Source organism: Theobroma cacao, chromosome 1 (genome assembly GCF_000208745.1).
Source record: "Theobroma cacao cultivar B97-61/B2 chromosome 1, Criollo_cocoa_genome_V2, whole genome shotgun sequence".
NCBI classification, from domain to species: Eukaryota; Viridiplantae; Streptophyta; class Magnoliopsida; order Malvales; family Malvaceae; genus Theobroma; species Theobroma cacao.
This window is the reverse complement of record NC_030850.1, coordinates 23349131-23360907: the sequence shown is the minus strand read 5'-3', so window position 1 is coordinate 23360907 and position 11777 is coordinate 23349131. Positions and strand designations below refer to the sequence as shown.

Sequence of the window (11777 nt, the reverse complement as noted above, 5' to 3'; positions counted from 1 at the left end):
TAAGACGGCTAGCCACGGAAGTCAGGGTAGTACATCATAAACCCAAGGTAGATCTCCAGCACTGTCACTTAGCCTGCTAGTATGCGTCAAGAGATCTACAGATGCAAAAGATATATCCCCAAGAGGAAAAGTGAAGGTCTAAACCACGGCCAGCCTGACAGGATTACCTATTACTAATTCATATGAACTTAAATCATTTATAACTTTTCCACAGAATCAAAAGTAAAATGCAACTCACAGCTGCTGCTAAAACCAATCCACTGCGTCAAAGATATTCAAAGTTACCTAAAGATGCTCAATAGATTGATTTAAATAGCATTAAATCGGATATCAACAAGAGTTTCACATTTAACTAGTTCATATGTATCACTATTACAAACTTGGGAAAAGCTAGCAGCTACATGAACATATGTGCGAAAATGAAATTCGTTTGTCGAAGCTTGTTTGGATCACCTAGATGATGACAACTAATTCCCCCCCCACCCCACATATTTTGAAGCTTTCTACAAAGTTGGTGCTTTGAACTCAGTGCAGGGAAAAGAAAGAGTAAACTCCATAGAATACTACAACCAAGCAATCAAATTCAGAATTGGGACTTGTCAAGACTGTCAAAATAAGGATGATCCATTGCCGCTTTAGCTGAGATTCTCTCTGCTGGATCATACTTAAGCATTTTCTGCAATAACAAAACACAGCTAGCTATTAGCCTCCAAAATCTGTCTGTAATGCAGAGGTATTCAATAAAATAGTATCACAAGCATGGGCTAACAGTTTTCATACGAGGGAAACATTTTTGTTATGTGCTATATTGTTATGTAATGATTTGATGATGATATGTATGACTTAAAATCGACAAATCTGCTTTCAAGAAACTCCATTGCAATACACTTTGGGTTTCAGATGAGATCACTGAGGGGAAAAAAGAAACCCCAGTAAACAAGTCACATCCTAATACAAGCTTCTCATCTTGGACGATAACAATGTCCATAATCTTCTAAAGAAACTTTCCCTTTATCCTTTTTCTCTCTGTTACATGTTAGCCATTTTTCCATTTTATGTATCACCGTGATTGAGGTGTTGCCAAAGCCACATAACTCTCTCACAATCCTTTTTCAGGCATATCCTGAGTTATTTTATACATTGTTTGCACAAAGCTTGCATAAAGGAAATAGGAATCAAAAGAAGCAAGGGCAACCAAAATGGCTAACTTTAATGCCGTCTTTTGCTGTGCATATAGATATACATAGAAATTTCACAAACATGTCACATATCCAGTCCGGAATGACATGTTCAAGTGTTGATTATCCTAACTGAATATATTTCTTGCATATTGCTTCTTTTTCCTTTCTATTCTTTAAATCGTTTCATGAACATCATCGGATAAAAAGTTTTTAATGATTGAAATTACTCAAACTATTATTATATCCCAACTACAGTATCTGTTCACATAAAAGCATTTGATAGCTCTACCCTCTGGCTCCTATTCACATGGCCTAAATGTTGATATTGCGCTAAACTTTATGTTTTTCAAAAAATTCAATCAGGCGGCAAGACTGCGATTGTCAATGTAAGGCCCTTTCTTTGAAAATGGATTAGGCCTTCTCGGATTTTAGAGCGATTCTGATCTGTTGGAAATTAAATTATTAAATGAATTCATAAAAATCAAATTGACTTTTATGGGACTTTGCTAGTTCGCAGCTTGGTAGAAGTGTAAAAAATTTCTAATAGCTATTCTTCTTCAATGTATATGTAGTACTCAAATGAGCCTACATCCTTAACTGTGATTTGTTTTTGTTACAGAAAAAAGAAACTTCTAGAGTGGAATGAGGCGATGAGGACATACGGATAGAAGATCAACTCCATCAGAAGAAAGGGAAGGAACAACACGTGCCAGGCTCTGCGGCTCCCACTGTGGATAGACGTGCCAATCCCTTAGAGCGGTGACCCCAGGCCACTGCTTCTCAGTTGGGGTGCCCAGCAACCTTTTGCGTTTTCAGGGAACAAGACCAAAGCATGAGAACTAATCCAAATTAGTAAAAGAATGCGGCTGCCAATTGGGGCTGTGAGGGAGAAACAAACCTGAAAATGTGAAGCAATTGCTGGAATTCGGAATCCCCGGGGAACAATGCTTGCCTTCTAACCATTTCAGCAAAGATGCATCCAACGGACCACATGTCGACGGCGGTGGAGTAGTGAGTGGAGCCAAGCAGAACTTCCGGGGCCCTGTACCAGAGCGTGACAATCTCATGAGTGTAGCTCTTGAGAGGAACAGTGAAAGCACGGCCAAGGCCCAGATCTGCAATTTTAAGGATGCCCTTTTCCTTGTCCAGTAGAAGGTTCTGGGGCTTCAGATCGCGGTGGAGGACTCCGTGGCTGTGGCAGTGGGCGACGCCTTTGCAGAGCTGGAACAGAAAGGACTGAATGAGGGAGGGGGAAAGAGGCCTGGGATTGGGTCCCTTGCGATGGGAATCGATGAACTTCTTGAGATCGGTGTCGAGGTACTCGAAGACCAAGTAGAGGTTGGCCTTGGAGCCGCCATTCTTGTTGGTATCGACGTGTTCGACGCAGAGGAGACGCACAACGTAGAGGGACTGGGAGAGCATCTGGAGGAGGGAGACTTCTCGGAGAGCGGTGGGAGGAACGCCCTCCTCGTCCATCTCGAGACGGGTCTTCTTAAGAGCCACTAATTGGCCGCTGGCCTTGTCTTTGGCCTTGTAAACCTTGCCGTAGGTTCCTTCCCCAACCTTCTCCAGTTTCTCGTACTTGTCCATTTTGATATTGTTTATGCCTAAAATTACGAATGGGATTTAGTTTGAGAGAAAGAGAGGACGCTCCTTCAGTCTTGTGATCCTTTCCGTTGGATTTCAAACTTGATAGAGGGAAAGAGAGAGAAAACGAAGACGCTCCTGTCTGTTTTGAATTTCAAACTCCATAAAAAGAAGAGGGAGTGGGATCCAGAGCTGGGCCGGCCGGGCTCACATTTTCAATAGTTTCTCAACAAATCTTCGATTTGCTTCCATATCCTTTTGCAGCCGTACTCTTCTATTTATTTTAATTTTATGAATTTTAACACTATATTTATTGTTGTAAAAGAAAACAAAATAGTTTCTGTTTCAATTTGATCTTCATTGATATTTTTTTTTTTAGATTTATACTGTATTGTTAGCTTTTTTTTCTATGAATTTGCATTTAAGCTTTAAATCAACGACATTATATCCAAACATTAAGAGGGAATTTGGTATAATGCATGTGAGGAACATTTCTTGCATTTTAAATAAACGTATTCATATTACACTGTTTGGTTTGTCTAAAGTATAAAATCTTTCTATTGTAATGTGATTATAATGGGCAAAGGGTATGCGATTCCTTTCGATTACATAGGTAAAGTAACTTCTCCTTTGCAAAGAAAAAGTATTGTTTTTTTTTTTTTTTGGAAAAGCATAGTATCATTCTTTGATTTCTTTCATTTGGTAATATGTATACAAAAAGCAAAAAAAATGTTACAAAAAAGGTTCCAATCTGCCAGGGAGAAGAGGATGCATATGCAAAGGCCTATTAATGACCAGAAGACTTGACGAAAGAGAGTGTTGGTGATTAAACAGGCTGAAAAAAAAAACTATACAGACTTAAGAGATGAACCCCCTCATTCACAGTAAGAGCCATAACCAGAACCAGTCCATTTAGTACTTAATTTCCCAAGCTCTCGATCCCAACCATGCCTTCACATGTTAACTGCATGCATGTGCAATTATTCCAAAACAGGTTTTGAAGCCTTTGAACAGCACCTTTTATTAATAAGTCAGCGTCCTCATTTGCTAACCCAAGTACATGTACAATTCCCCAATCCGATACTTTTTCCAGCAACTTGTGCATTTGGATAATTACTGTTCTCATTCTCCAAGGGACATCATTTGGGTTGGTTACCCATTTAACAATATTAGTTGAGTCACTCTACAGCTTTAGTTTGTGAGTTGTTGACCAAGTAAAAGCTACAAAAATGAGTATTGCTTCCTTAATTGCTAATAGCTCAGCAAGATTCGAATCAATAATTCCAATGGCCTTTGAGAATAAAGCCATGATGTCTCCATTAGCATCTCTAAGTATTCCCCTAATAACTGTTTCTCCTAGGTTGCGACGCGAGGCCATGACAATGTTAAATTTGAGGTTATCAGCCTGCAGTTTCTGCCATACATCATTTCTTTTCACTAGCTTAACTATCTTCATAGTGAACCTAGTGAGCTATTCTGACTTTAAAAAGCTCAAAAACCTATGTACAATCTCAAACTTTGCCTTTAAAGACCATGTCATTCCTAACCAACCAAATGAATCACACTGTTACAAAGAAGGCCATACATCCCATTTGTCTGTTGCACAACCTACAAGGGTGAACATTTGGTTAAATCGGTTAATTCGGTTAAAAAAATACCATTAATTGACTTAATCGATTTTTCTTAAAAAATTAATTGAATTGAACCGATTTAAGTATTTTAACCGACTTTAAATTAATTGACTTTAGTCAGTTAAATTGGTTTTAATCGATTTAATTGAATTTTTTTCAACTTTTTAATTTATTTAATAAATTTGTTGATATTAAACTAATCGCAATTGCCAGTGACAAAAGCATTAATCTAATCCCAACATTTGTTGGGAAAATTATCAAATAAAAAAGTACACTTTAAAATTGTATGAGTTTATAAGCAGCAACATAAAAGTTTAACTTCAAGTTATAAGCAGCAACTTAGAAGTTCAACTCAAGTAGAACTAGTCAACTGAAATCACCATACAACAGATATCAACATAAACGTTCATAAATTTACAAACAGGGCAACTACATAAAAGTTCAATTTCAAGTACGACTGGGTAATTGAAATCAACATACAAAAAACATTAAATTCATAGTTCGAAGATGGCAAGATCCATCCAAGTTCTAGCAAGCTACAGCCAACCCAACAACAAGCTACTACAAAAATCACAAGTTAGTAAGTCACAACTACACATATTCAAGAGTTTTAATGTCATGACCCGGTACTCCCCTCGAACCCGTGACAACCGTCACGGTGTCCCGATAGGCACTCATTACTCAAAATGCCAATCGGAACCCTGCAAGACTTTAATATCAGTTTTTCATTTCCCCTGTGAATAACCGTTGCCAAATATCATGTTCTAAGAGGTTTTAAACTGTTTCCAACTTAAAACAATAAAAAAATAATTTTCATCTCACAGGGGTATTTCGGTCATTTTTCCTCAAAAATTTCGATACCAACTAATAATGTAGTATATAAGTGCAGAACACATATTTCAAAATAAAAATAAATTTAGATGTTTAAAACATTTGTTTAAAGTGAAATCATGACTGTTAGAATAAAATAAAAATATTAAACAAAATATTCTATTTTCTTATAAAATAATATTTTTAGAACACTGCGTAAATAATTTTTATAGCGTAAAAGCAAAATAAATTCCTACATACAGTAGTACAAATAACTAGAGTATGATATTTAATTTACAGTGACATATGGACCCCCAAATGACAAAAATGAACAAAGGCTGCAAACCTACAGTTTTTGAGGAAGTAAAGCCAACTATAGCCTTCTACGATATCAACTATCTACAGCTTATACTGAGCCTGAAATTGGTGAAAATGAGGGTGGTGAGATTATAAAATTTCAATAAGTAAACAGACATCATCATAAACATTTAGAGTTGAGTACATGGAGACGATAAAGTAAATCATCGTAAACTGGGTCACAGCATTAGAACACATTTCATTCAAAATACGTAACGAGGCTTATGAATCTCATAAAAACTAGGCTTGTGCTATAAATTCATCCTCGGGGACACCTTGGCCGAGGCTTCCTACCGAGACCGCCAAGGCTGTTAAAAATAAATTTCATACACACATAAACATATTTTTAGTTTGAGAAAAACACAGTCGTTCCTTGACGTTGGCTGAGTTCACCATCACGTGGTGGTTCGGCGTGAAGTGAACTCAAATATCACCTCAAGAGCTACCCTACACGCCTCTACAACCGAGGTGAACACATATAAACAGGGTTACCGTGCCCCTCTCATAGGCTGGTCCACGTAACCCGCCTACTGCAGTAAGCTAATAATTATCCCACTAGTTAATAAAATTCAATAACATGATATGACAATTATTGTAATTCACAGCCTTTTAAAGCAAACAAACAATCCATATTTCAATACAATTGCTAACCAGCCAATCATGCCCGATTTATCATAAGCCAATCAATTTAAACAATCAAATTGCAACAAATAACAGTCTCCGTGTACTCTATTTTTTAAAATCATTATTAATTTCAAAACAATTTATAAATTAATTTCATTGAAACACATTTATTCATAAAACATGAAAATTTAATTTTTTAAATCCATTTTTCTATAGAATTCATGAAATCATCTAAAAACCACCCTAGATAATTAAAATGACAGTAAGTTTACTCACAATGTCTAGAGTGCGGATTTTCGAAGTACTCTAACTACTGGTCCTCGGATGCAATTCCTTTGCCTTTATCGAAGGACTCACCACCTTGACTCAATACAAAATCGAGAAACTCACTACATTGGTACTAAATCGAAATTAAACTAATTTAGACTACTAATGCATGATATGAAATACAAAATGCACGAATAACCATATAAATTTCAGTATCGGCCAAATTCGTCTTATCACCTGATTAATTACTAACGCGTCCAATTTAATCCCAAATTACTCTATTTATTTTCTAATACCTCAATTCACCAAACATTATTCAAATAACACCAATTTCAGCATCAAAACCCTCCCATTTCTTCATGGAAAAATTCGGCCATTATAGTGCACTAACACCATGATTTTTCTTACTTAATTTTTCTCACCATTATTCATCATTTTCTAAGCCATTTCTCTTGAAATAATAACAATCCATCACCCACACACATCAAGGAAGATTCGGCCAATGAAGATTCATGGGAAAAATGGATTCTTTTCTTGTTGTTTTGCTTCTAAATATGCTAAACTAACTAAAAACACTAACATATCTTAAAATCAATTCAATCCAACATCTTTCTCTCTCCATACCCATTTTGACCAGCCATGAATTCATCATGAAGAACATGTAATTTAACCATGGAAAATAAGGAGAAATGCTTAAGGAAAATAGATTTCAAGTTTAAATTGAAAAATCCTACATTTTTCACTTGTTTTCCTTGATTTTCCACACTTTTTCTCTTGAAATTCTCCACCTAGGGTTTGTGCTTCCTTTGTTTCCTTCTTTTCCTTGCTTGGCCGAATATTTGGAGAGATAATAGGCTGATTTATGCTGATTTTTAAGTTAAATAATAAAATATTCTAAGCTTGACACTTGTCATTTTCTTATTGATCCATTTTTAAAACTTTAAAAATTTAAACTTTTTATCTCCATCACATATATTTTCTCACTTATCCATAACATGAAAAGTCAATGAATGAATTCTATGAGCATGACAAGTGTTAGTGGTGTAAAATTACAATTTTGCCACTAGGGTGACAAAATTACCATTTTACCCCCATGCTTCGAAAAATACCGGGATTACAATTTTTCACTTCTCAACCTCAAAGCATACTCCAATAAGTCAAATATGATCAAAATCTTTCAAAAAAATTCTCATTTTGTCCTCGAGTGGCAAAATTACCATTTTACCCCTAAATAGTTAAATTTTCTATTTGACTCCAAATTGATCCTCGAACTCCAAATCACCATTTTAAATCATTCCTGACTTTAAAATTTTTAATTTCACCCTAAAATCTTTATTTGATCTAGTTCAAGGCTTAAATCAACTTTGTTGTATCTCTAGGTACAATACCGACTTTTGTAAATTTTTTGAGACTCTCCTAGCATGCAAACATGCTATCCATCACATGTATATCATGACAAGTATTTTATAAGGTCGGGCTTTACATTTAAAGTCAACATGTTAATTGGAAAATATTAAAACCACATTTCCTTGTCATGATTCAATAATCAATAACTGGCTCCAATGCAATTCTTGAAAGATCTATAAATGCATAAACAAAAATAACATAAAGTACAGTAAAATAAACAAAAATGAAAGAAGATTAAGAAATAATAACTTTAAAACATATTAAATAGTATGTAAATTTAAAATATTACCTAAATTGACCTTCTCCATCTCCTCGATTCCATCCTCAAAACCTGAATATGAACGTAACGGATATCATAACCAGTCTTCAGCATAAATCAGAGCTTGTAATAACTTAGGAGTTAAAAATCTCCTATATGCATCAAGAACTCAACCACCAGTGCTGAAAGTAAATTCTGAAGCAACTATAGATATAGGTATTGCAAAAACATGACAAGCCAATTAAGAAAGAATGGGAAATCTAGGACTATTTACTTTCCACCAATTCAAAACATCGAAATCCTCATCATCCTCATCATGATTGTGATACCCCAACTTCTATAAGCTTGTAACTAAGTATAGATGTAATAATATGGGCTAGCGGTAGTTTCGTTATTTTCTCTAATAAGCTTCCAGAAGAAAGTTTTATGATATTTTAAGGCCCAAATAGGCATAAGACAGTATGAATGATGTGTGCTGATGAAAACACGAAGAAAACTAAAAGTTTCAACAATTTTCATAACAGGGGCAAAATGATCATTTTTCACCTCGAGTTAAAATTTTAAGTTTTTATGAACCCGAGCATGTTTAGACCATTATGGATCTTGTCCCAATGTTAAGAGAGCAAAAAGATTGCATAAAAGATTAAAGAAGAGTAAGTTAATTAGTGGAGGGGCATTTTCATAATTTTAAAGAAAAGGATAAGATTGCCTATAAATACCTTGAATTTCTAGCAGCTTCTTGAATTTTTCAGCAGCTGGTCTTCTTCTTCCCTTCTCCTCTCTCACATTTCTTCAAACTCCATGGAAGCTTGACTTTCAAACTTCCATAACTTTCTCTCTCTAGCTCCAATTTTCATGCTTTTGGTGCATCGTTCCATAAACCCTTGTGCTATTTCATCTTCTCACTTCAAAAACCTTGAAATATCTTGTTTTCATACTTTCTCTCACTAGTTGGGCATTCTAGAGAGACAAAGAGAGAATCACTCCATTGATTTGGAAGCTATTGGAAGAGAATCCAACTACAAAGGAACCTTAAGGTGAGTGATACACCAAGTTTGATTTTAGCTGCAGAAAATGGCTAGTAATTGTGATTTATGAGCTGTTTTATTGTTTAGTATGTTCATTACTTTTTAGTGATTAAGATAGTGAACATAGATAGCCATTTAAAGTGGCAATTGAAAACTAGCTAAGAGATAGCTTTTAGAGTTCATAGTGTGTAAATTAATCTATTGTTTATGTTAATGTGATCCTAGGTTTTTAAGGAAGCACCATCATTCCAATTGGATCATTAGGGGATTTTGAGTCAACTAAAGGTTCTACAATCAATTGGTGAGTGGACTACCTTCAAAATTGATTTTGGGAATATGATGGATTTGACAAAGTGTTTGAATGATTTTATACAATTTTTCATGAAAATGAATGCCTTGGGAACAAGCTTTTGAGAAAAGGTTTATGTTATGAAATGTGATTATTATGGATTTCTATGTGGCTGCATTATGTTGATATACATATATGCTTGAGTATAATGTTGTGTAATTATATTGACTCGGCTATGTGCAAGTAGGGAGTGCGCATAAGCCGAGGATGACCCGGTTATGTGTGAGTAGGGAGTGCGCATAACCCGGTGATGACCCAGCCATGTGCGAGTAGGGAGTGCGCATGAGCTGGTGATAATGATGATGGGATGGTGTGATGATGATGATGGGTATATATATGTGTGTTATAGGAAATTGATGGATAATGGGTTATGGTTGTAATGCATGTGAAACTTGACATGTTAAACCTTGAGAAATTGTTATGTGTTTTCATGATGGTTTGGACCTTTTGGCAAGGTGGTTTTTCCTTTGGGAGAAAGGTAAAATTTGCATTGATGCCCTGTATTTTGCTGCAGCAAGAAACTCTCAGATTTGGAGGGGTACACTGGCCGAAAACTCGCTGCAGCGAAAAACTTTTTATTTTCTAGGTTGCAATTTCGCTATAGCGAGAAACATTCTATTTCTAGGTAGAAATTTCGCTGCAGCGAGATTGAATCTCGCTGTAGTGAAAAACTTTCTGTTTTGGTCTCTTATCTTGTCCAATTGCTGCCCTATCTTTCACTTCTTTGTTACCATATGGGAGCATGGACTTCCAACATTAAGGATTAAAAGAGTTAAGTTTAAAATGAGGAGGTTTAGTGAGAAACCCTCGTTCGGTTAATAACTAAATTCCAACGTCGCTGCAGCGGAAAGGCATTCTCGCTGCAACGAAGATTTGTTGTTGTATTTGACTTGTTTGTGCAATATTGAAGCTTTCATTCTTCAAATGATTCGCTATATATAGGTTCATGATTTTCAAATGATTAATCACTTAAGGGCTCGATAAGGGGTTTTATTAGGAATGAACCAAATTGCATTGTTTTGAAAAAGAATGCATCATGATTTCATTAAAGATTCCTTATGGTATGCTTGTTCCCTTCCTTGTTCACTCATTGGGTTTTTACTCACCATTTCAAATTCATGTTTTCAGATCACGAGGTAGCCGGTAACTAGGACGAGGTATCCTTGTAGACCTGTGTCCATCTTTTGGTAGGGGTCTCGGCATTCAGTAGCTGTACATTCATCCGAGTCCCTCCGCTGGAAGTCAAGTCTTCTTTTTGAGATGTATAGGCGAACTTAATGTACATTATTGGAATACATGTTGTAGACAATGTATGTATATAATAAATGAGAAATGCCAATATGAGTTGGTAATGTCTATTACTATTTTGATTTTAAGTTTTGAAAAATGACTTAGCAATTTATGATGGAATGATGAACACGTCGGACTATTAGGCTTGCTTGGGCTTAGTGGACTATGTCCATTGGGCCCATGTGCCGATCATGGCCCAGAATTTGGGTCGTGACAATGATTATCAAGTGCTTCATTCAAGTACTTATCCAATTCTGTTTTTGGTTCTGACCCACATCCACTTTTAACCTTAAACTTCTGGGAATTTGACTTGAGAATCTTTTTCTTTTACTGATTTGGGTCACTAGTGTCTTAAGTTGGTTAGCTTATTTGTCTATTCCTACTCTCACTCATTTGCTCATATTGCGAGGGTTGTACCATTGTTTTATAATGATTGAATAATTCTAACATTGTCTCCCTCAATTTTTCATCATCAAATCAGCTTCAATCAATGAATACATTCTTTTAAAATAAAAATCTACAAAAACATATTTATGTATAAGATCAAGAACAATTGCAACATACAACAACATATTCATTTTGTCCACATTCCCCCAATACTTGTTATATTTTTCTTTCATTATTTTAGCCATTAAACTAAATTAAACATCAGCACTTATATTCCAATCACACAAACAATAATACACTTCACAAATTTCCTTAGAGAAAATATTAGAAGTAACATATGAGGAAGCTGAAACTTTCACAATCAGATCATAAAAATGCTACAAAAAAGTAACTAATCTCTTAACATTTGCCTAATCATCACTGTCAAGATACCCTTCTCCTAATAATATATCACTTTTATAAGAAGAATCCATCTCATCAAACCTATCAACAACCTTTTCAAATTTTTGAGCCACATCTAACATTAAGTATGTTGAATTCCACCTAGTGTTTACATCGAAACACAACCAATTCTTGGTAGTAATCTTTTCAATACGAACA

At 35.4% G+C, this 11777-nt stretch overlaps 1 protein-coding gene across 1 annotated transcript; it reads right to left on the bottom strand.

Moving 5' to 3' along the window:
- Window positions 282-2921, bottom strand: LOC18612958 (cyclin-dependent kinase B1-2). Its single transcript, XM_007049955.2, has 3 exons — window positions 2080-2921; window positions 1844-1982; window positions 282-676 (listed from the first exon to the last, which is right to left on the bottom strand). The coding sequence occupies exons 1-3, from the start codon at window positions 2769-2771 to the stop codon at window positions 584-586; spliced, it is 924 nt and encodes a 307-aa protein (XP_007050017.1). The 5' UTR covers window positions 2772-2921; the 3' UTR covers window positions 282-583.

Excerpts from the sequence above, each read along its gene's own strand:
- LOC18612958 (XM_007049955.2), bottom strand. The coding sequence starts at position 2,771 with ATGGACAAGTACGAGAAACTGGAGAAGGTTGGGGAAGGAACCTACGGC. Across the intron at positions 1,983-2,079 it reads CAATTGCTTCACATTTTCAG|GTTGCTGGGCACCCCAACTG; the intron begins GTTTGTTTCTCC and ends AAAACGCAAAAG. Across the intron at positions 677-1,843 it reads ATGGAGTTGATCTTCTATCC|AAAATGCTTAAGTATGATCC; the intron begins GTATGTCCTCAT and ends TTGTTATTGCAG.